Source organism: Plecotus auritus (genome assembly GCF_963455305.1).
Source record: "Plecotus auritus genome assembly, chromosome: 14".
In the NCBI taxonomy this organism is placed as follows: domain Eukaryota; kingdom Metazoa; phylum Chordata; class Mammalia; order Chiroptera; family Vespertilionidae; genus Plecotus; species Plecotus auritus.
The window spans coordinates 12,426,564-12,452,275 of NC_137780.1; the positions used below are offsets into that span (position 1 = coordinate 12,426,564).

The following is a 25,712-nucleotide window of genomic DNA, read 5'->3' on the forward strand; positions in this document are numbered from 1 at the left end:
ATATCTTTTTCTATCCCTTTACTTTCAGTCTGTGTGTGTCTTTCAATCTGAAGTGGGTCTCTTATAGGCAGCACATGTAAGGGCCTCATTTTCTTATCCATTCAGCCACCCTGTGTCTTTTGATTGAAGCATGTAATACATTTACATTTAAAATAATTATTGATAGGTATGTAGTTACTGCTATTTTATTATTCATACTTGTATCTATTTTCTTCTCCTTCTCCTTCTCCCTCTCTTCCTTCTCCTTCTAGAAGTCCCTTTAACATTTTTTGTAATACTGATTTGGTGGTGATAAACTCCTTTAGCTTTTCTTTATCGGAGAAACTCTTTATCTTTCTTTTGATTCTAAATGATGACTCTGCTGGATAGAGTAATGTGGGTTGGAGGTCCTTGCTCTTCATCACTTTCAGTATTTCGTGCCAATCCCTTCTGACCTGCAATGTTTCTGTTGACAAATCAGCTGACATTCTTATGGGCACTCCCTTGTAGGTAACTAACTGCTTTTCTCTTGCTACCTTTAAGATCCTCTTTTTGTCTTTAGCATTTTAATTATGATCAAATATCTTTTTCCATCCCTTTACTTTCAGTCTGTGTGTGCCTTTCAATCTGAAGTGGGTCTCTTATAGGCAGCATATGTAAGGGTCTTGTTTTCTTATCCTTTCAGACACCCTATGCCTTTGGGTTCATCTTGTTTGGGACTCGCTATACTTCCTGGTCTTATGTGCCTATTTCCTGGCTAACCTGACCTAACAGATTCTTACTGAAGACAGTCCAGGGTGATCGGACATCACCTGGGAGATGGTGGAAGATGAGAAAACCAATAGGTATTGGGAATGATCAGATATGGAAGATGGGGGATTCTTGCTAAACTGACTTCACAGGGATCTTGTTAAAACTGGATTTTTCCAGGACGTACACAGATGGGCCTAAGAAGGGGTTCAGGGGCCTGAGCAAAATTTGCTCAAACAAAGAATCTTGGTTACTAGAGTCTCCATTACTGGACAAATTTTCTGTGCCATGAAATGTACTTAAAAGGACTGATGGGAGTGTCCCTACTTTTTAAAGACTATTTCACTGAGACTACAAACTCTAATAATAGAGTTAGAATACTAACTCAATTCTCATTTCTATCACTTCCTTGCCGGAAACAGATCATTGTCTCACTAATTAGAAAGGTGTGGACAAGGAACCTTGGAAGGCTGGTCAACCTTGAAGCTCTGAAAGGTCAGAGCCAACCACTCCCTATCTAATTGAGACAATGGCCGATGAAGCAAATTCCCCACTAAATAATCATGTAAATTTTTACTGATAAGATAATCTGCCTGTTACTGGAATTGCCTGCCTAAGGGCAATGGATGTATCCCAAACCTGAATAAAAGGGATGGCAGGGCCAAAGCAAAAGGTAGTCTTCCCACTAGAGGCTGACTCCCGCCTCGCCCCCCATTTTCCCAAATTAACTCTTTTCTAGTCTCTCTCTCTTCATTTTAGTGTGCGGCCTCCTCCAGAAACCGGACCCTGAGTGGGCCCTGAACCACGCGGGTCATGTTAAGGGATCCCACACTTCCTCTTTATAAATGGCAACTTTTAAATTAGTTTGATGGCAATTTGAGATAATAGGTATGTACAAAAAAATAGGATCTAATAGTCAAAAATAGGAGGGAGTAGAAGATAGGGTGAGCTGAAGCTGGTGATTTTCTGGATGCAACTCCTGCTTGAAAACCATATTTTAGGTTTGCATCACAATCATGACCTGATATGGCAGCCAAGACATCACAATCATGAGATGGTAGCCAAGGCAAAATGTGACCTGGCCCAGGCCGATGGCAGCCTGAGGAAGGTCCTGGGTCCAAGGGTTGCCTGAAGGGCTCAGAGTTACCAGGTTCTTGAGCCAATACATTAGGGGACTCGGAACCACTCTCTAGTGAGCATGCGAAATGATTTCAATGTCTCAGGGTGGCCCCTGAGAGGTGGAGCAGTTCAGGGCTGCCAGGCTTCTTCTCACTGAGATGACAGAGAGGTTCCTGGGTGTCTGAAATGCTGATGATGCCCACAGTCTCGGTGCACAGTCTCCCAGGAGCAATTACTCATTTATAAAGCAGAGGCCGGGGCCTCTTCGGTACGTCTGTGCCTTCCTTTTCCGTGGTCAGCGATAGCACTGCAGCTCCCTCCGGGGGTGGGAAATGTTGACAAATGTTTTGTGCAAATGTGCTTTTATCATCATCAATTTTCGTGAGAAACAGAAATACCCCAATGTTTAAAGTAAACATACACTTTGTTAACCTATTGCTGCTGAAGGGGTTTTGTTGCAAAATCAAAAATAAAAAAGGGTTGTATGTTTATACGGTGTGATGAGTAAAATAGGAAGCAGTTTGGCAAAAGCACTCGGACGATTCTATATGTGTTCTTTGGCAGGACTTCTCGGCTTCTATTTCCTGTCAGGCTTCACGTGCCACTGACTTTCCATTTCCCTCCTTTCCCAACGACTCCCCCAACATGAGTGCTTGTAGCTCTTTATCCCGCACGACATGACAGAGGCCAGAAAGGGCACGCATGGCTGGTGGCTGCAAAAGGCCACCAGGTGGGCACAGAGCTTGGAACACTTCTCCTGTTGCCATCCAAACCCAGGGGAATTCCGCTGTCTCTACTGCTGCCTGTGTCTCGTGACTTCTGGGAAGATGTAGGACAAGGAGAGCTGCATAATCACCTATTGCTTTTCAGATTTAACCGTGTGTCTCTCTCTGCTGTCATGTAACTCCTACATTAGACAAGATCACGACCAAGGCCGGAGACATAAGCTGAAAGGTCACCAAATCCACTTCATTTTACTTCAATGCAATAAAGAATGAGAATATTTTATTAAAAAGTGAAATATTTGGGGAAATGCTAACCCAGCAGGGAGGATTGGAGCTGAATGGAAATAAGGAGCATAAATCAGAGGTGTTTAAGTAAACCAGTAATGGATGTGGAAAAACATCACAAATGAAGTGATTGAAAGTGGTTATTTAGGACTCTAATTTTACCTTTTTTTCCTATTTTTTTAAATAAGACTTTAATTTCTAGACCAGCTTTGGGTTCACAGCAACAATGACCCCGCAGCATGAAACCTATTCGGTAAATAAAGTAACCAAAACCCCTCAGCCTTCCTTTCAACGGGGTGTGCAATGCACTGATGAAGCAACTCAAATATAGTAGAGGATGACAGGAACATCCCAGCCCTTCAACTGACTCTTCTTTTACCATAAAATGTTGACTTTCTCACTCCGTATTCCTCAGAAGTCTTCTAATTGCTTCCTAGTAACTAAACATTTTCACCCAAAAGAAAAAAAAAGTGAAATGAGTAAGAAGCTTCTCCCCTGCTCCTGTTACTGCCCCACTTAAGCTTCCTCTGAAACCGGGAGCTCCCTCGAGGCAGCTGACAGCCGCGTGAGGCCGGGAGGGCGTGGGGTGAGGAAGCTGTGGGTCTCCCTGAGCTCAGGGCCTGGATCCCCTGAGGTTCACCTACACACACACAAGAGGGCTTTCCCCCAGGCTCTGCCAGTCCTCTAGCCAGTCTCTCATGGGCCCTCATAACTCACATGATAGTTTAGCCTCCACTGAGCAAACACTCCACTGGAATTCACTTTCATAATGACTAGCCAAGCCAAGTCCCCTTTTAAGACGACCTTGGAGCGTCCAGAAATTGGGAACTGTTGAGAGTTAACATTATTTGGGGATGATACAGCTCGAAACTGATGGCCCTGCCCTAGAATATGTCCCTTTTAATCTTCGTAGTTAGTGATTAAAATACACAGGGAGGCCCAGCCAGCGTGGCTCAGTGGTTGAGCATAGACATATGAACCAGGAGGTCACGGTTCGATTCCTGGTCAGGGCACATGCCCAGGTTGCAGGCTTGATCCCCAATAGGGGGCATGCAGGAGGCAGCCGATCAATGATTCTCTCTCATCACTGATGTTTCTATCTCTCTCTCTCTCCCTTCCTCTCTGAAATCAATCCTATCTAATAAAGAGGGAATATGCTAATTAACCATCACTAAGTCACAAAGATGGCTGCACCCACAGTTGAGGCCAAGTTCCCATAAGGAGCCTTAACAAGCAATCAGCAGGGACCTGAGGCTACGCCCTCCCCACCCCTGTGGGGCTTGACAGGGGACCTCAGGCTGGCAAGGCTTGACAGGGGACCTCAGCACGCCTTCCACACCCGGCAGGGCTTGACAGGGGACCTCAAGGTACGCTTCCCATCCTGGTGCTGGGCTAGGGGCCCTGAGCTGCTCCCCTGGCCCCAGCGCCAGGCCAGGGGACCTCAGGCCATGCCCCCCACCAGGTGGGGCTTGACAGGGGACTTCAGGCCACGGTCCCCACCCCGGCACCAAGCCAGGAGACCTGAGGCTGCGCCCCCCTGCCTGGTGGGGCTTGACAGGGGACCTCAAGGTGCACCCCCAGTGCTGGGTCAGGGGAATTCAGGCTGCGCCCCCCACCCAGTGGGGACCTGGTACTGCACCCCCCTGCCAATGGGGCTTGACAGGGGACCTGAGGTTGTTCCCCCATCCCGGTGCCGGGCCGGGGGACCTGAGGCTGCGCCCACACCCCCCGCCTGGCGGAACTTGACAGGGGACCTCAGGCCATGCCCCCCACCCAGGAGGGCTTGAGGGGATCTCAGGCCATGTCCCACACCTGGTGGGGCTTGACGGGGGACCTTAAGGCACGCCCCCCAACCCCGGTCTGGGCTGGGGGACCTCAGGCCATGCCCCCCATCCTGGCACCGGGCCAGGGAACCTGAGGCTACGTTCCCTGCCCAGCAGGGCTTGACAAGGGTGGGACTAGCCATGTCTGGATCTATCCCAATGAGGGAGGGGCACGGCCGGGTCTGGGTCTCATGCGATTTTGAGGCGCATGTGGGTGGGTGGGGACTTGACTCTGGGTCCTGTGGTAAGCCCCAGACTCTGACAGGAGGAAGGTTTTCATATACATTTTACTAATTTTCTTTCATCTCTGACACTTCTATTATAGAGAAAGGGCAAATAGCAATATTAAAATATTTCCTCTAATTAATCCCCTTTTAATGTGCACGAATTTCGTGCACTGGGCCACTAGTAAAAATATTAAAAGAAAATGTGGTCAAATGGACAGCCTTTGGGTATGACGCCCAGTAAGAATTCTAGCCCTAAAAAGGGTTAACTGTGTAAGCTCAGGCTCCCTACTTAAAACCTCACACAAGTACAGTTGCCTTATTGAATGGACAGTAGGTTGTCCCTCCCCCCTGGGGTCATTGTGAAGACTGACAAATACTCAGAAAGCATAGCACATAGCAAGTTCTCATCTCAACACATATATTTATTAGATTGTGGCCTTCAGCACTTTTTAAAAAAATCTCTGAGACTAGATTTTCCGCTGTGAAATATAAGAATAATAATATCTATTTCATAGTATTGGAGTAAAGATGAACTCCTACATATGTGGGGGAAAAAAAAGGGTGTTTATGCTCTAAGACCTGTAAGTCGACTGTTTCGATTTTAAACCAGGGTGCCCTTCCAGCAAAGATCTTTTGAGATTCTTTCGGAGAAGTATAGCAGAACTGAAATATAGGTGAAGGGCATTATCTTGAAATGCTTACTGAACAATCTATCAAAGAAGAAACCTATGAGAGAGCCCATGTAACATTCAGGTGTACCTGTCTGCCTGGCACCTTAGAGGTAAATATAAGGACATGTGATTGCACCAGGAAAGACGCCTGAGAATCTAACTCAATGTGGGTACCCTCCCATCGTGGCGTTTTACGTATGTCACGTGAAAAATAAGCAGCCACCAATTCCTGGAAATGGCCGCATTAATGTGAACTAGTATACAGGGCATCGTGCATAGCTATTTTATATCTTTTTCATCTATTTTTTGAACCTATTTCCTGCACTGCAAAAAAAAAAAAAAAAAAAAAACTGAACAGGATGCTTATGAAATGAGATTTAATTTTTCAGTCCAGATCTGTTACAGCTCAACATCAGAAAGCCCCTAAGTTTCACAGAACCGAATTCTAGTATTTTTCTAATGGAAACCCCCATGGTTTGCAGGGTTAACGTGAACTGCTTTGGAATCGTACTATTAAAGCCGGCCTCGGGTTTCTCACCTAGCTTATTGCCATCAAATGTCTTTTCACATTTTCATTTTGGCACAAAACATGGTCCTACCAGTTATCTGGAAACGTTAACTTTGAAAAACAGGGGGCTCTGTAAAGAACCCTTCTTATGCAAAAATTTATATAACACACTCAAAGTAGCTATGCAATAGAGGGATCTGAAACCCCAAAACAGAGGCATTTCTGATGAAGGGTGTTCAATGAGCCATGCAACTCACAAGCCAGTTCCTAAATAATCTTGCAAGATGACACCCTGTCCTTCTAATTTTGAAGTGAAAAGGCTGGTTTCTGAATCATACTTGAACATTAGGCAAAGTCTTACTGCGCTGTTACTTCATACACTGATGAACGTTTCTGTGAGGAAAAGAAAGCAACTGATGAAGCTGATGGAGGAGGTCGGGGTCGGGGATGCTTTCAGCCATGGGAGGTAAGTTGATTGTGAGCTATGGGTCTCACACATGAGAGATAAGTCCCAAACCAGATTCCAACTTGGGAAAGACACATGTACTAGTAAAAAGAGAAGCTATAACCCTGGCTGGTTTGGCTCAGTGGATAGAGCGTCGGCCTGCGGGCCAAAGGGTCCCAGGTTTGATTCCGGTCAAGGGCATGGACCTCGGTTGCAGGCTCCTCCCAGTCCCAGGACCTGGTGCATGCAGAAGGCGACCAACCGTTGTGTTTCTATCACATTGATATTTCTCTCTGTCTTTTCCTCTCTCTCCCACGCTCCCTAAAAATCAATGGAAAAATATCATCGGGTGACGATTAAAAAAAAAAAAAGGGAAACAGATGCCTGGTCATTATTTGAATGAATATCTAGTTCTACCTGTGACACATCCAGACTTGCCAGTTATCACCTGACCGAGGACTCTAACGAAAGCACCACTTCCTTACCCACGGCCAGGTTTTGAATGGTGGAAGTGTGGTCTAGAGGTTAGGACGAGTGGTGGGAAGTCACGCTCCCAAGAGCTGTCCCTGGCTCCGTCAGTGACGCATATATTGGTCAGCTTCATTCACACCAGTCATTTAACCTGCGTGAGCCAAGTTGTTTATTTCTATTTCTTCTCCCAAACCTCAAATGCCATCTCTCTAGAGGCAACGTCTAATACTTCCGCTTTGAAAGCTGTACACGTCCAGGGTATTTGATAATCAGCATAATCGTCATATTCATCAAAGCATGCAAGAAGGTAAAAATAATTATGCTCTGAAGGTCAGAACAGTAATCGAATGAAGACTAAATGTTTGACATGAATGGGTTGCAGTCAACACGTAGTATCCTAGCAAGGAGTTAGGGCCAGAAAATAATTACATCCACCTAAGAAGGACAGGAAAACTAGGGTCACTGAACTTATGGAGATGTCTTTATTCAAAGACTTAACTATTCTCAGGCTCTGAAGACATCACACGATAAAGAACAGTAGTTCCCTGAGAAATGGAAAGAGAAGAAGTACGGCCTGGAAACAATGTCAAGGCTGCTGTGGAGGGTGGAGAAACTGAGGCAGAGCCCACAGTCCGCCTGAGCTGAGATAACGCTGGGAATTCGGAGACCAGAGGAAATAGTCCACAGGGGGAAAATAGAAAAAAAAAGAACAAGCAACACAGAGAAAGGACTCTGGATTTTGCAGGCAGAGCAGGGCCAGGCCTCCAGAGATTTGGGGTGTGGGGGGGAGGGAGTTGGGGGGATGAAGGCAGAGCTATGACCCACCAACCAGACCACCCACAGAGCGAAGGAAGACACTTCTCAAGGGAGAACTATTCCTTGGTTGAGAGAACAAAATCAGACAGGGCCTGAGAATGGAGAGAGCAAAGGCTCTCAGTCCTTCTCTATCAACAACTAGGTATTATCTGTGTGACCCTGAACACGTTCCTGAATCCCCTTGAGCCTCCACATCCTTATCTAAAATGGCAGTGGTTATAGATACCTCATGAACTGCTTTAAAGATTAAATGATATAATTTTTCTATTCAGGCTGCTCAACACAATCTGTAGTCTGGGGATGGGGTGGAGAGGGGCACAGGGAAAGGTGAGTTGTGACAACCAGACACACTAGGCTTGGTCCCCAGCATAAGGAGAGGATGGTGAGCGCAGTAGGATGCTCAAGTGGATTTCGTTGGGGTGTTTTATGTATATTTAAATAGATATAGATAGATATAGATATAGATATAGATATAGATATAGATATAGATATAGATATAGATATAGATATAGGTACAGATATAGATATAGGTATAGGTATAGATATAGATATAGATATAGGTATATAGATATAGATATAGATATAGGTATAGGTATAGATATAGATATAGATATAGATATAGATATAGATATAGATATAGATATAGATATAGATATAGATATAGATATAGATATAGACATAGATTTTTTTTTTCAGAGAGGAAGGGAGAGGGAAGTAGAAAAATCAATGATAAGAGAAAATCATTGATTGGTTGCCTCCTGCACGCCCCCTACTGGGGATCAAGCCTGCAACCCAGACATGTGCCCTGACTGGGAATGGAACCCTGACCTCCTGGTTCATAGGTCAACGCTCAACCACTGAACCACACTGGCCTGGCAATGCTATATAATAAAAGCCTAATATGCAAATTGTCCCCTCGACCAGGAGTTTGACCACTCGCTATGACGTGCACTGACCACCAGGGGGTGGTGCGGAACATGGTGGGCATCGGCAACTCAGTGCTGGCAGCAGGCGGCAGTGGAGGCACTGCTGGCCCTGATGGGCCCCGATGAGAGCAGGACTGTGGTGGGATGGTGGAGCAGGTGAGCAGGGGAGCCAGGCCAAGGCGGGTGGCAAGCAAGGGCCCGACTGACCTGCAGATGGGGACCAACAGCCAGCAGGGGCCAGGCCTGTGGTGCCCAGGCGGGGGGCTGCAACCTCTTGCTAGCTACCTGGGGGTGGGGGTGACAGGGACGGAGGTGCAGTGAGAATACGGGCTGTCTGCCGCGCTCGCTCTCACTCCCCCCTGGTCAGGTGCCAGGAGCCCACGAGTAGCCCACCCCACACCCGCGGCCTCTTCCTGGGCCACAGCTGCTGGGACCCCAGGGGCCAGTTGGGCTCCCCGTGGGTTTGTGCAGGAGCCGGTCTGCAAGACCGGCCGGGAGAGAGTGCATTGCCTGCCTGGCTTCTATGTGGCGCCGCTGGGAGGCTCAGAGGCCCACGCTGCACCCCGACCCACGGCGTCCGGCCATGCTCACCTCATCTCCACGTGGGGACTTGGGCACCATGACTCAGGTGGAGGGGGGTGTACAGGGGCCCGGGGGCCCAGGTGCTGCCCAGGGCCCAGAGGTCAGCTGGGACCTGCCCTTTCATGCCAGACGCTCACACTTCGATCGCCAGCCAGGCCTAGGGACTGCCCCCATGCACAAATTTCATGCACCGGGCCTCTAGTAAATATATACTTTTTATTGTTGATAGTATTACAGATGTCTCCCACTTTCAGGTGGACTTCTATAATCTTTGCTTACCCTCTTTTTCTTACGTTTGTGGTCTGTAAGCTTGACAATGTATACTTTTTCATTTTTTAAGACACTGCAAGTGGTATGTTAGTTAGCAGTGAAAGTGATTCTTCGAAACTAACGTTAGTGTAGGAAGGCAGTATTGCCGATCAAGCTGCAAGACAGCCATGTCTGCACATCCTTCTTCTGAGATTTGAGAGAAAAGTCAATTCTCCTTAACACCCCAGTCCACAGCCACAATTTCTCTAAACCTATGAGATTTCAGACAGTTTCTGAGTAGAATAGAATAGGCAGTGCTCCTGATTCAACGAGGAAATTAAAAACTAAAAAAATACTAACACCATTTTTTGCAAGCACTTCTTAAAAGTTTTACTACTTAAATGTTTCACTTCTTTCCCCCCAGTTTTATTGAGCTATAATTGAAATGTAATATTGTATTCATTTTAGGTGTGCAAACATAGTGATTTGTTATGTGTATATATTACAAAATGATCACCACGATAAACTTAGTCAACATTCATCATTGCAGGTACATGTTTTTTCTTGTGATAAGAATTCTTAAGGTCTCTCTTAGCACATTTCAAACACACAACATGGCACTGTTAACTACAGTCATGTTTATCAGATCCCCAGGGCTAACTTATCTTATAACTGGAAGCACATACCTTTGACCTCCTTCACCCAGTTCCCCCACACCCCATGCCTCTGCCCCTAGCAATCACCAATCTGTTCTCTGCATCTATGAGTTCGGTTTTTTTAGGGTCTGCATGTAAGATTATTCAGCATTTGCCTTTTTCTATCTGACTTCATTCACTGAGCCTAAAGCCGTCAAGATGCATGCACATTATTGCAAACGGCAGCATTTCCTTCTTTCCTATGGCTGAAGAATGTTCAGATATATGTGTGCATGTATATCACATTTCCTATGGCTGAGTAATATAACACATTTTCTATGGCTGAATTATATTCATATATATGTATACTAGAGGTCCAGTGCACAAAATTCGTGCACTTGGGGGGGCGGTCCTCAGCCCAGCCTGTGCCCGCTCACAGTCCAGGAACCCTCGGGGGATGTCTGACTGCCCAGGAGGCAGGAGAGGCTCCCACCACCACCGCTGTGCTCACCAGCCATGAGCCTGGCTTTTGGCTGAGCGTCGCTCCCCCTGTGGGAGCTCACTGATGACCCGGGGGCAGCTCCTGCACTGAGAATCTGCTCCCTGGTGGTCAGTGCACATCATAGCGAGCAGTCATTCTGCCGTTCAGTCAATTTGCATATTAGCCTTTTATTATATACTAGTGACCCAGTGCACAAAATTTGTGCACATTAAAAGGGAATTAATTAGAGGAAACAATTTAATATTGCTATTTGTCCTTCCTCTATAATAGAAGTGTCAGAGATGAAAGAAAATTAGTAAAATGTATATGAAAACCTTCCTCCTGTCAGAGTCTGGGGCTCACCACAGAACCCAGAGTCAAGTCCCCGCCCACCTACATGCACCTCAAAATCGCGTGAGACCCAGACCTGGCCGCCCCCCCCCCCATTGGGCTAGATCCCGACCCGGCCAGTCCCACCCTTGTCAAGCCCTGCTGGGAAGGGGGCATAGCCTCAAGTCCCCTGGCCAGGTGCCAGGACGGGGGCATGGCCTGAGGTCCCCCAACCCAGACCGGGGTGGTGGGTGTGGCTTGAGGTCCTCCATCAAGCCCCGCCAGGTGGGGGATACGGCCTGAGATCCCCTGTCAAGTCCCGCTGAGTGGGGGGCATGGCCTGAGGTCCCCTGTCAATCCCAGCCAGGCAGGGTGGCGCAGCCTCAGGTTCCCTGGCCCGGTGCTGGGGCGGGGGGTGCGGCCTGAGGTCCCCTGTCAAGCCCTGCCAGGTGTGGGGTGCGGCCTGAGGTGCCCCGGTCTGGTGCTGGAGGGGGGGGGAGCAGCCTGAGGTCCCCTTGCCCAGCACCAGGACGGGAAGCGTACCTTGAGGTCCCCTGTCAAGCCCTGCTGGGTGTGGAAAGTGGCCTGAGGTCCCCTGTCAAGCCCCGCCGGGTGTGGAAAGTGGCCTGAGGTCCCCTATCAAGCCCCACGGGGGCGGGGGAAGGCATAGCCTCAGGTCCCTGCTGATTGCTTGTTAAGGCTCCTTATGGGAACTTGGCCTCAGCTATGGGTGCAAGAGTGATGGTCAATTAGCATATTCCCTCTTTATTAGATAGGATGATGATATATACATATAGATCACATTTCCTATGGCTGAGCAATATTCAGATATATGTTTATAGACTAGTATATATATAAAAAACACATTTTCTATGGCTGAGTAATATTCAGATATACGTGTATATATACAGATATACCACATTTTCTATGGCTGAATAATACTCATATGTATGTATATATTGAACACATTGTGTAATCCTCAGTCCTTGACCCCTTGTTCAACAAGGTTGTTTTTCTTAGTACCTCATATGTGCCAGGCTTTGTTCTGGACAATTGAGTAAAACAGACTCATTCTTAAAATCGCATGGAAAAATGTGTTTAAGAGAAATGTGCTTTGCTTGTAGAGGATGAGTGAAAAACTACAGATTCCGTTGGCCCTCGAGAGGTAGAGCCCCAGAAGCCCTAAGCTTTCAAAGACCCATTGACCTGCACACTCAGAGGCCAATGAGGTTAGAGAAGGAGAGTAGAAAAGAGAAGAGAAGGTGGGGGGGGGGGAGAGGAGAGAGGTAGAAGCATCGATCGGCTGCCTCCTGCCTGCTCCCCACTGGGAACTGACCCTGAAACCCAGGGATGTGCCCTGACCAGATTTGAACTGTGACCTCCTGGTTCATAGGTCAACATTCAACCACTGAGTCACGTTGGCCGGGCAACAGCCCTCGGCTCTCAGAGATCTCCCGCTGCCCAGACCGTCCTCCTTCGGAGTAACGGATGTTTGATTTGATAGTTGGGTATGGTTTCTGCCATTAAAACAAACAAACAAACAAAAAGCAACACGTAACAAAAAAATCCCCTCCCCATTTCAAGCCTCTTTCGTACTTAGTTCTGAAGTGCTATACTGTAAAAAAAACCACTTTTCTCATAAAAAGGGAAGTGGAATGGTGACCTTCTCCCTGACATTACTCCTCTGTCTTTGAAACTGTCCCAAATCGGGGGAAATTCTGTATAAAGGAGGGAAAAATCCTAAAGCACTTGGTCATTTTTATGTTTCTCAGAAGCTTTCCATTCTCTTTTTTTTAAAAAAAAATATATTTTATTGATTTTTTACAGAGAGGAAGGGAGAGGGATACAGAGCTAGAAACATCAATGAGAGAGAAACATCGATCAGCAGCCTCCTGCACACCTCCCACTGGGGATGTGCCCGCAACCAAGGTACATGCCCTTGACCGGAATCGAACCTGGGACCTTTCAGTCCACAGGCCGACGCTCTATCCACTGAGCCAAACCGGTTTCGGCACTTTCCATTCTCTGTGCATGGGGAATAACGACACATTTATTTAAAGATGCAAAGGATGAATTCTAAAACGCCACTGTCTACGAGGTACTGGTTTTATTAACAAGTAACAAGGGTGGGACATCCAGGATTAAAGAGGATCGTATGATTCATGGTGCAACCACCAGGCTCTAAAGAGGTTTCTGTTTTCCCAGCAATCAAGTCTGCAGTAAATGTCCATCAGCTCTGACACCAATGTGTGATTAAAAATACTGGTACGTAAACAAAGAGAGAGGCGGAGCATTGGAAGAGGTGTGGCAGAAGGACAGTCAGTGTCATCCTGAGAAGTAAGTAGGGTAGCTTCGGGAAAAAACAAGGCAACCCTGATGGATTTTCCTAGGAAAAGAATCACAGAATAGGAGAAAAAACAAAGCAAAGAAGCCACAGCTGTTAACCACTTCGATATCTAGTGAAACAGCGAGTCCCCGGACTAGTGTTCCAGGTATGTCCTGCTTTTCACAAGTTGGCTTTATGAAAGGCCTTCGTTAGTATCTGTTTTCTCTAATGGAAAGGATTTTTGCTCTTAAGGGAAAATAAAGCGACAGCAGCCCGGCCAGTGTGGTTTAGTGGTTGAGTGTCGACCTACGTACCAAGAGGTCACAGTTCGATTCCCAGTCTGGTCACATGCCCAAGTTGTGGGCTCGATCCCCAGTGTGGGATGTGCAGGAGGCAGCCAATCAATGATTCTCTCTCATCACTGATGTTTCTCTCTTTCCCTCTCCCTGCCTCTCTCTAAAAGCAATAAAAATATTTTGTAAATAATAATAATAAAGCGAAAACAGTGTCTGGCATCTCTTTGCAGTGAGCTATTCTAGGGCACCGCCCGCAGCGAGGATGGTCCGCCAAGCTCCTTCCCTGGAAGCTACACTTAGCCTGTCAGTATCCAGCCCTGAACTGCCTGGAACATCGGTGCTTTCTCTCGATAGATTTTGTCCATCTGTTAGCAAGACGTATCCTGAGAAGCTTCCTTGCCTTGTGCTATTCCGACTCACCAAAGGTTTCACAGAATGCTTTAATTTCAGGTAGCAAAAGGGACGCCTCAAAGCAGTCATGTATTGAAGCTTTTTCCTGGCAATTAAAATAGAGTTTCCTTTACAAATTGCCTTTTCATGCTGGCCTTCGAGTACCTTTGCTTTCCAGTCCAACTGCAAATAATGTGTCAATGTTCTCACAGCAGTTTTCCATTTCTCAACCTGGCCTACGACCCGTGCTGCTGGCCTTGCTGAATTTTATTTGCAAAGCATAGTCAAACAGAGTCTGACATGTTTGCTCTCCCTTGTTGAGATGATAAGTCACCATGCGATCATAAATGAAAATGATTCCGGTATGGAGGAAGTATAGCAGAGATAATGTTCATCAAAGATTTCCCTAATGCGTTCAAGAAAGGCTTTGAAGGTGAGCCTATGAATGGGAAATGTATTGGCACAATGAGAACGAGGTGAACAAGGTTTATGGAATCACAAGAACCCCAGTTCACTGAAGGTCAATTTTCTTATAATCTCCTGAATTATGAAAAGGGGTGTCTGGTGTTGACTCTAAGTCACAAGAAGATGAGAAAAAGAAACTAGATTCTTATCTTGTGCAGTTTGCATCTCCTGAGATCATTTCGTTTCACCAAGTTGCAAATATGTTCTCTTACTAAAACCTATCAGCTGATTTCTTCATTTAGAAAAGAAAACCATAAGCAAGTCTAAAACGTTCCATCCTTTTACTCATAAATAATATAAAGTCAGCGTCAATGTCTCCACCAACACTCCCCCTGGACACAGAGAAAAAGTCCTTCTAAATTCACTTTCCTTGAAGCTTTTCAAATAAACTCTAGGAACTGTAGCTGAAGCACTGTTGCTAGCCCTTCCGATAGGCCTGGAGCCTGCAGGAGCCAAAAAAGACCCAGGAAGTGAGCTTTGGTGTTAATTCCCTAACCACTGAGTGGTTATGCTAATTGAACAGAACCTGTCCAAGTTCTGTGTTTATACGTAGGATCCGTGCTTCTGTGAGCTTTATGCATGCTGAGGGGTGTGTACTTGCTACAAGACCAATTTCTCTTATTGCCGCTTTTTGTGCTTTCCAAGGGGTGTTGATCTCAAATGCAGACACAGGCAGATAATCGATGGATGTTGATTATTTAGTAAATGCCAACTTCCCTCCCCCACTCCCAGAGTTAGTCACTCCCTACACGTTCCTCTCTGGGGACACTTTTCACTTTGATTACTTGCTGAACTGTCTGTCTGTCTGTCCTCTACTGCCCTGTGCACCCCTTAGGACAGAGACCCGTTCATCTTCCTGTGGGCAGTACTTGTGTCTGATCCATTGCAGGACTGCTAATACAGGTGGTTAAATAAAGACATTTTGTTTCTATGCGTTAAAATTTCTGTTTATGTCACTGACTCTTACAGTATAAATGTATTTTTACATTTAAGATTCAATCTCGTACCCCTGCCAGTGTGGCTCAGGTGGTTGGAGCACCTCCTGTCCACCCAAATGTTGCAGATTTAATTCCCGGTCAGCGCACATACCTAGGTTGCGGGTTCGTTCCCCACTGGGGGTGCATACGGAAAGGCAGCCGATGGATGTTTATCTCTTACACCAATGTCTCTCTCTTTCTCTCTCTCTCCCTTTCCCTCTCTCTCTAAAGTCAATAAGCACGTCCTCAGGTGAGGATTTAAAAAAAATAATACTAGTAAGATACAATCTCCTGGGTTGAAGACCTGAAGAGATAATTTAAAAAAAAAAAAAAAAAACAGATGGCCAAAAGAGATATGAAAAGATGCTCAACTTCACTCGCTATAAGGGAAATGCAAACCGAAACTTAGATGAGATTTCACCTCACACCTGTTAGAATGGCTTTTATCCATAAGATAAGAAATAATAAGTTTTGGAAAGGATGTGGGGAAAAGGCAACCCTCCCACACTGCTGGTAGTATGAAGGTTCATCAAAAAATCAAGACTAGAGTTACCATATGACTCAGCAATCCCTCTTCTGGGAATCTACGCCAATAATTTGAAAACACTTATTCATAAAGTTATATGCATCACTGCATTCATTGCAGCATTATTTACCACAGCCAAGACATGGAAGCAACCTAAGTGTCCTCTGACAGATAAATAGATGAAGATGTGGGACATAAATACAATGGAATACTACTCAGCCATTAAAAGATGAAATATAGTCATTTGCAACACCGTAAGTGGATCTTGAGAGTATTATGCTAAATGAAACAAGTCAGATGGAAAAGGACAAGAACCATATGATTTCACTCATACGTGGGATATAAAACAGAAAGTAACAATTTGAACAGATGAAATATACAAACACAAAACAAACTCATAGGTATAGACAACAGAATGGTGATTATCAGAGAGGACAGGGAGTGAGTATTATCATTTTATTTAAATAGATGACAGAGAGGGTAACGGGGATCTAATACATGGTGATAGAAGGAGACTGGACTTTAGGTGGCAAGCATGCACTAGAGCCGTGGTCGGCAAACTGCAGCTCGCGAGCCACATGTAGCTCTTTGGCCCCTTGAGTGTGGCTCTTCCACAAAATACCACGGCCTGGGCGAGTCTATTTTGAAGAAGTGGTGTTAGAAGAAGTTTAAGTTTAAAAAATTTGACTCTCAAAAGAAATTTCAATGGTTGTACTGTTGATATTTGGCTCTGTTGACTAATGAGTTTGCCAACCACTGCACTAGAGTATTAAGACACCAGATCACAAAGTTGTGCGCCTGAAATGTAATGTTATTAACCAATGTTTCCCTGATAAAGTAAATAATAAAAAATGCAAGCCAATAATGTTTTTAAAGATAAAATTTTGTGCTCATTATTGACCTTTTCTCCAAAACTCCTAATGTCTGCAGAAAAACCTCAGCAGCATTATGAAGGCTCAGCATCAATATTAAGCATGAAAATGTCATTCAGGCCCTGACCGGTTTAGCTCAGTGGATAGAGTGGCGGCCTTCGGACTGAAGGGTTCCCAGGTTCGATTCCCGCCAAGGGCATGTATCTTGGTTGCAGGCACATCTCCAGTAGGGGGTGTGCAGGAGGCAGCTGATCGATGTTCCTCTCTCATTGATGTTTCTAACTCTCTATCCTTCTCCCTTCCTCTCTGTAAAAAATCAAGAAAATATATTTTTAAAAAAAGAAAATGTCATTCAGCAAAGCTCTCCCTACTAGGATTCAGGCACTTGGGAGTGATCAGAACCAAACTGTAAAATCAACTCAGCAAAGATTAAAATTTTCCCTATCCAATGGATAGCCATAACCTGAAATGTTGTACTGAACCAATCTCCTAGACATTGGAAAATATAGCACTGGGATTTGTGGGGCAGGGAAGCTATTCTGTGTGATACTATAATGGTGGACACATGTCATCATACATTTGTCAAAATCCATAGGACGAACAGGACGGAGAGTGAGGCCCAAAGTGAACTGAGGACTGTGGGTGGTGCGGATGAGTCACTGCAAGTTCATCCCCAGCTCTAACAACTGTACCCGACTGATGTGGGATGTAGATGGTGGGGAAGGAAGGGGTGGAAAGAGTAAGTGGGAATTCTCTGTACTTTCCACTCAACTTTGCTACAAATCTGAAATGGCTCTAAAAATAAAGTGCATCACTGTTTTCAATAAAATGATAACACGGAGACCACGTGAAGTATTCCTTTCCCTAGGACTCCAACCCAATTACCTAGGGCACAACTCGGCAGAGGAGCTACACAAACCAGGTTATGTTGGCGAGAGCCACGATTTCTTCTACTGGCTTTTACCAAATCCTCCACAATTTCAACCAGAGTCAGAGGCTCAGTAACGGGACTCTCTGCTCATCTGCCTTTTCTTGGTGAATTTCATAAAGAGGAGCCGGGAAGGGACATTCTGTACGCAACTGGAAGGGAACTTTCAGTGCCTTGCCATGGACTCATGAACCTTTGTAAATGCACCTTTCCCAAATTTGCCTAGCTCTGCACAGACGGCTTTGCATGTGCCAGCAAGCAGCCTTTGAGAGAAAGGCTGTGTCACTGTGCCATCCAGGCGGCTTCAGCAGCCACTTGGGATGGAGGAATTTCTGATGGAGCCAGTTGGGCTTGGAAGTGTGCAATGCAATTCTCAGAGTTCAATTCTCCACTTGGGCTTGGAAGTGTGCGATTGCAATTGCTTGCAAATGCTTGAGCTTGAAAGTTTGTACGGAGGTAGCAACATGTGGGGAGTTTAAGGGAATTGAGAGGTGAATATTTATCTCTGTGTCAGACCAGAGTTTCCCAATGTGGTGTCAAGAGAACATTATTTCTGCAAACTATTTTCCCTACTTAACAAGGGCCCAGGTCTCAAGAATGTTAGGAAACTGCTGCGTGGTCTACCCGCCTTTTGAACATTGACAAATGTGTATTCACATATTAAAGGCTCTCAGAAGATGTGATCAAGTTAAAAAACTTATTTATCTTTTTTTAAAAAAAATATGTTGTCAATGATTTCACAGAGATGGAGGGAGAGGGAGACAGAAACAAAAGTTATAAGAGAGAATCATTGATGGGCCACCTCCTGCATGCCTTCCACTGGGGATCAAACCCGCAACCTAGGCATATGCTCCGATCAAGAACCGAACCGGGACCTCCTTGTTCATGGGTCAATGCTCAACCACTGAGCCACACTGGCCAGGCAAAACATTTGCCTTTGATCCAATATTTCCCAAACTTATGTGGCCACATAACCTTTGCTGCTGCTGCTACTGTAGTCCTTACTGTGCTTGTTAACCACCAAAGGAATTGGTGCTATAGAAGCATACTTTGGGAATCATCAGTCCAAATGGATGATAATAACAGTGAGCCATTCAGAATAAACACTAAACCATTTCTTCTCTCACAGAACTGCCCCACAATTACCTAGAGGGATGAGACGTTAACTAGATAAACAACCAAGAGCAATGCTGGAGATTTTCACAGGAAACTGAGGTATGGACTGAACCACAAGGAGCACAGAAACAAGTGCCTTCATGTCACTGGTCCTTGAGCCCCATCACTTCTGTTTGGGTCACGCCATGGCCAGCTCATCTCCCCAGTTGTCTTTCTTAATGCATCACGATATTATCTTTCCAGCGTCGGTGACGCTCGCTGCAGACAGTATATGCTTATGGTGGTGAAGGAAGTGAATTTTGAGAGATCATAAATGTGATTCCTTCACAAATATTTTTTTATCCTGATGATAGAACCAAGTGAGGAAAACCAATGCCTTTTCTCAGCTTTGCCTAGTTACACCAGCAGAAGCCTCTGTAAGTCACATCTGTTTGGTCTTTTCAGGGGCAAAACTCAAAAGAGGCTGAAGTTAAACTGTGCTCTTTGTAGATAAACACCGTCTGTATGTAAACAGGACCCTCTGCCCCACCAGTGATCCGTCATCTCGTTCCTTGGGACTTTTAAAAAATCCTTAATCTTAATTGAAGCTACACTTTCATCTTCAGAGATACTGCCAACATGTGGAAGATGTATATACATTGGCCTGTCCAAATACACTCTTGTTTGAACACGAGCAGTTTTTCCTCTGATACTATGCAATTCTTTACCATCAGTATATTTACAGAGTAAGCCTATTTTTGTGTTAACTATACTTCTACTTGTTCATGGGGTTTTTAAATTTTACTTTATTTTTATCCTCAGCAGTGATGTGTATAAAAATCAGCGTGATAGGTCCCTTATACTCCTAATAAATATGGAAATCCCTGTGCCCCTTAAAATCACCAGCAGAAAGCCTCGCCCCCACCTGGGAATTTCTTGCCCTGAAAATAAGGGCTGAGAGTCGGAGCCGGGAAACGTGAAGATAACCTCTCTTCACTCTCCTTCCTACCGGATCCATGCACAAACAATCAAACAAAAAATGATTTATTTACTTTATACTGCTTCCTGAACGGGGAAAAAAAAAAAAAGAACTCTTTAACATACTGTGATCAGATGGATTTTATAGTGGAGGACTAGCAAACGCATCGAGGAAGCATCCCTGCTATTGAGTTTCTATGTGATGCAATAAATACTCTGAATGAGGATTTTCCTGAACGGTGCAGTTTTACGAAGACCCACACGTCCCCTGGACCCAACCCCTGGTAACGGTAACGCTTCAGATGTGGGGCCTCTGTGTGTTTAATTCTTTCTAATCAAGTGACCTGTTCTCACTTGGTTAAGTTTCAACCACAACACATCACTGTCGTCTTTTTTCTTTTTTCTTTTTTTCAAGATCCACGTCACAGCCCGGCGAGAAAGGAGGAACTTCCAGTGTCTGTGGTAACGCCGCCTGATAAACAGACTGGGTGAGCAGCACACCCACCCCCCCGCCTCCGCTATATAAAGCAGCGGGGATGCGGGCGAGCAGACAGTCGCCCCGAGAGGACCATGCGAGGAGCAGCCATCCCCACGCCCAGGTTACACAACATGCCGGGAATGTTCTTCTCCGCTCCTCCGAAGGAGCTGAAAGGCACGGATCATTCGCTTCTGGACGACAAGACGCAGAAAAGGAGGCCCAAGACCTTGTAAGTTCCTTCACGGTCTCGCTTGGGGACTTTGGACTTAGATTCCCTGGAATGGCAGAAGGAGTGAGCACCCCGTTTAGCCGGAGCAGAGCAATTACCTGTTGGGTGTCCTAAGTATATTCTGTTGTATTAAAAAGTGAATCATGACGGGGCATCAAATTGGGTGGGAATTTTTCTGGATTTAAATCGGCTCAATCTTTTTTTTTTTTTTTTTTTTTTTTTTTTTTTTAAATATATTTTATTGATTTTTTTACAGAGAGGAAGGGAGAGGGATAGAGAGTCAGAAACATCGATGAGAGAGAAACATCGATCAGCCGCCTCCTGCACACCTCCCACTGGGGATGTGCCCGCAACCAAGGTACATGCCCTTGACCGGAATCGAACCTGGGACCCCTCAGTCCGCAGGCCGACGCTCTATCCACTGAGCCAAACCGGTTTCGGCTAAATCGGCTCAATCTTAATCTAACAACATGATCGCCTTAGTCATGGGAGGAGTTTATTTCAGGCTGTTCTCTTTTTATCAATGAAATGCATCCTACTGGGGATGGACGGATACTCACTTTCGTGTCGTTTGCAGCGGAATGGATGTGAAGGCGTACCTGAGATCTATGATCCCACATCTGGAAGCTGGGATGAAACCATCCAGGTCCAAGGACATGTAAGTACACGAACCCACTCAACTAATGTTGTACAAGCGGTCTATGCGTTCGCCCCATATTCCAGCACGACATTAGTACTGTGCTTAATGGACTTCGCTTACTTTAAGTAACCAGCCTAAGGAGATGAGCACATTAGTCCCAATGGAAATGAAACACCAACATGTGCAGGTGTTTGCTATCTACCATACTGTTGGAAGATATGCACTTGGATGTTTTTCATATTCTGTTGGCAGATATTTTTATACAGTGATTCCACAGGAAACTTCAGTTCCAGAGTAATTCTAAGGGGAGTTTTGTTTTCTTACACGTCTTAGTAAAATGTATCGGGACTAGTTTTAGTCTGTGAAGGTATGGAAAGGCAGCAGCCGCTCTGACTATGAAAACACATTGACTGACGTGTGCCAACCTTGTCCCCTGCAGACTCTCTGCGGATGAAGTGCTGCAGTGGTCTCAGTCTCTGGAGAAACTTCTTGCCAACCGAGGTAAGGAGAGAGGAGCTACTGAATGTGTGCGGGTTCGGCCCAGCAGGCTAACAGGTTAAAGGGCGTCAGGCAGATACAGGGTCCTGGCAGGAGGGCGTGTGGAGAGCTGTATTCCAGCGTCTGTGTATTCACAGGTAGCTTCCGCACCTTCTGCCTCATTGCCCCGTAAGGATCGCTTAGCCCTCGCTTCTGCCACTGACCAATTGCCAAGCCAATCCCATGTTTTCAACCATGGATCATTATAGGAGCAAGTTTTTAAATGGTGCTGGGGTTCTGAGGTTTAACACTTTTAAAAGTCAGCCAAACCTCTCAACATGGGGACGGCTGTTCTGAAAGCTACCGAGAGCATGCGTTTTTATCAGTAGCAGTCACTCAGTCAGTTAATATTTCATCATTCATACATTCATGAACTCACTCCTTCGGCCCATTTGCCTGTGGCAAGCGTTTCAGAGGTGCCAAGGATTCCAAACCAAAGACACGTGATATGTGACACACGGTACAACACGGATACAAAAAAGAACGATTTTTAAACAGTTTTGTGAGGCATTCCTGATGAGAGGAGGTGAAGAAGGAAATGAGTTCGCCTTATTCTTATCATGGCCACTGCAATTCTACTGGGAGTGGGACCTGGGAGAGAGGGGTCCATGGGGAGTTTGTCTGTCTAGAGTGTGAGCTCGTCCTCTTCTCCCCACCAACACCTTGAGGAGATTTGCCACTAACATAGCTCAACTAGGTTCATCCACCTTATTACCTGACTTAGTTTACGACTCAGCCAAACAACTGCACGAAATAGAAGTGGCCCATTTGAAAGTCTGAGTAACACCTGCAAATACAATCAGTGCATCACACACAGGGAACATCTAGGCCTCCCATTCTCTGACTAATATGAATCGGACAGGGAAATTGGACTTGTTAGTAATAAACATGGTGTTAATATCCTTTGTCAGTGTTTGCTTCCCTCACATACTCTACATAAGAAAAGAGGCTGCTTTGTAGCCTCTAGCAGAGCAGAATTTTCATTTAATTGGCAGATGGAAGCAAAGCACAGTTTCATAGCCACTGCTAAGCAGCCTGTGGACCTGGACAAGCGTGTCCGGCCCCAGATAAACTATAAATGAAGGGAACTCAAAGGCCTTTCCATCTCTACAAACTGTGACATATTTTAGCAACAGCCATAAAATAGTGTTTTCTAGCAAAGTTCTCCAAGTTATTCCTTTATAGGCTCAATTAATATGAGTATCTCACCCCTCTCTCTTTTTAGCTGGTCAAGATGTCTTCAGAAGTTTCCTGAAGTCTGAGTTCAGTGAGGAGAACATTGAGTTCTGGTTGGCTTGCGAAGACTATAAAAAAACGGAGTCTGATCTCCTGCATTGCAAGGCAGAGAAAATATACAAAGCCTTTGTGCATTCAGACGCCGCTAAACAAGTGAGTATCAAGTTCATTATCATCCTTTTATGTGTGAAGGAACATAGGTGCAGAAATATCCGTCAGCACACATAGCAAGATGAAGTCCTTTTGCAGTGCTGTGATTTCACAGCTATATATTTAGGTGTGTTCATATAGTTCAGTGCCATGATCATCTAACTTTCTATTTCTATGAAAAGATTGGATAAAAGATTCACTTTGCAAAACTAGCTAACAAGATGTGGTCCTGGCAGGGAGTACTGGGTACTGGCCAGAGTTGCCTGCCAGGAAGTTCTTAACAAGCTAGCTTATCTTGGATGAAGATAAAACACAGAGGAGTGTAATACAGACATATATACGATGCAGCGGCAAACACTTCCAGTGAGTGGTGCCCACCTTCCAGTTAAGTGTGTTTGGTAGGAGCAAAAAAAAACCAAAAAAACAGCTGCATGAAGTGCCCTCTCCTCCGATAAATTTTAAATGTCCGTGTCACCTTCCTGAGGGACATTTAAATTTTTCATGTCTGCCTTTTCTGCATCATCCAACTATACAATGAGCTAACTTGGAGCAAAGGCTTTTTTGTGATATTTCTTTTTAATTCCTCCAAACCTAGGATGGGTCTGGTCTAGAATAGGCATTCAGGAGATATTTGAACTGATTTAAATGAGGGCTTAAAGCCTCTATCTTGAGGTGCTTCCCAAGAAACCCCCACAGTAATGTCATAAAATATGCAATAAATTGGAATGCATGTTAACTAATGAGAACTTCCCTTTGTAGATCAATATTGACTTTCACACTCGAGAATCTACAGCCAAGAAGATCAAAACTCCGACCTCCACGTGTTTCGACGAAGCCCAGAAAATCGTATACACCCTTATGGAAAAGGACTCATACCCCAGGTTCCTCAAGTCGAATATATACTTAAATCTTCTCAATGACCTGCAAGCGAATAGTCTAAAGTGACCATTTCCCGGATGGAGGGAATTATAGATGGTATCAAGTACCCAGAAGGAATGTTCCCGGATGGCTCCCTGGGTGAGCAACGTGGCCTTTGGGGGTGACTGGACAGGCCCAGGGAGAGATGAAAGCACTCACAATGGATTAACGTGGACGCTATCCAGGCGCAGGGTTGAAGAAGGTCTGGGTGGAAAATAAGAGAAGGTGGAAGGAAAGAGGCACTTTGGTACTGTCGTAAAATAGAGTGACTTACAGACTAGAAAACTCCTCCGAACTGACCAGGCTGGGTAATTCCAGCTACACAGAAACTGTGAACAAAGGTTGGAAACTGATTAAGACATGCTTCAAGGTCAACGGACTTCTATGCTGCATGTTATTCTATAGAGACTGTCTTGAGCTGCTGAAATCTCTTTCATTTGGGTGACTGTTTGAAAAGTATGTGTTTTGAGATCACCGTTGACACAAAGTGGTGTTGGTGTTGTCTTGTTCGATTGCTTTGGGCTTGAAAGAGATGAAGAAAAGAACGATGTATTTAATTTAAGCTATTGCTCTTAAAACTGGGAAGTCAGGATATATTTGTCAATTAAATTATCAAGTGTCCATAATAAATGTGTTTTGTATTAAAATACATACAAGTGGTTCCTTTTTTAATTTTCCTGGATATTTTTTAACTGGCCTTTATTCCTCAGATTTAACAAAAATTCAAGCCAGGGTCTTCTGCTTTCTATCATTTCTTCAACATCTAAAATTATCATCCAGTGAATTTGGGGTTGTCTACAATGAGACAGCCCAAATGGTTCCTGAAAATATATACAATGACAATTAGGAAATTGATACATTTTATTGGGTCTGTTCACCTTTGTATAACCTAAAATGTTCACTTAGCATACATCCAGGGAAAGTAAGAATTTATGGGCAGATTAAACTATTAAGGGCACAAGCTGTTAACATATTTTTATATGTGCATGGCTATTTTAAAGTTGCAATTAAACATTAGTGCTTTAAAAAATTTACATAAAACTATCATATAATTAATCCTCTATTTTATGTATTGTGTACATGCATTAGACAGAATTTATTAGTTTTGTCTTTGTTATGAGAGTGCATAAAATCAAACAAATATAATATGCTTTCATGTAGCCAATCTTCAAACTGATGAGCTACTGAAAAAAATCCTTTAAAAAGGAACCAAAAAAAGTTATTTCAAGAAGTAACAACTGCCTGGGATGGAAGGTGGGGCAGTCTGGAAGATGTCGATGGGGGGAGGAAAGGGGACATATGTAATACTTTCAACAATAAAGATTAAAAAAAAAAAAGAAGAAGTAACAACTGATATTTTATGGTGGTTAAAGGTTTATAAAACCCAGATGCATTTTCTCATTTAATGCTCATAGCAATTCTGTGAAAGCCGAGACTCAGGAAGATCAAATCACTACTTCCCAAATTTAGCTAACCTTCAGAATTACCTAGAATGTTAACAAAACAAAGCACCCCTTTCAGGGCCCCCTCGCAGGCTGGCTGAGTCAGAATCTCCAAGGGATCCTGTCTAATCCATGCTCCTTCCTTGAGGCGACTCTGCCCCCTACTGACCAGAAAGCATTTCCTAAATCACTCACAAGTCTGCAGAA

General features: G+C 44.8%; 1 protein-coding gene across 1 annotated transcript; it reads left to right on the forward strand.

Annotated features, from left to right (window-relative positions):
* The first annotated feature begins 20,429 nt into the window (after positions 1–20,429).
* Positions 20,430–24,706, forward strand: RGS1 (regulator of G protein signaling 1). Its single transcript, XM_080651024.1, has 5 exons — positions 20,430–20,582; positions 21,160–21,240; positions 21,662–21,723; positions 22,985–23,148; positions 23,905–24,706. The coding sequence occupies exons 1-5, from the start codon at positions 20,446–20,448 to the stop codon at positions 24,088–24,090; spliced, it is 630 nt and encodes a 209-aa protein (XP_080507150.1). The 5' UTR covers positions 20,430–20,445; the 3' UTR covers positions 24,091–24,706.
* The last annotated feature ends 1,006 nt before the right edge of the window (positions 24,707–25,712 follow it).

Excerpts from the sequence above, each read along its gene's own strand:
- RGS1 (XM_080651024.1), top strand. The coding sequence starts at position 20,446 with ATGCGAGGAGCAGCCATCCCCACGCCCAGGTTACACAACATGCCGGGA. Across the intron at positions 21,241-21,661 it reads CCATCCAGGTCCAAGGACAT|ACTCTCTGCGGATGAAGTGC; the intron begins GTAAGTACACGA and ends TGTCCCCTGCAG. Across the intron at positions 23,149-23,904 it reads ATTCAGACGCCGCTAAACAA|ATCAATATTGACTTTCACAC; the intron begins GTGAGTATCAAG and ends TTCCCTTTGTAG.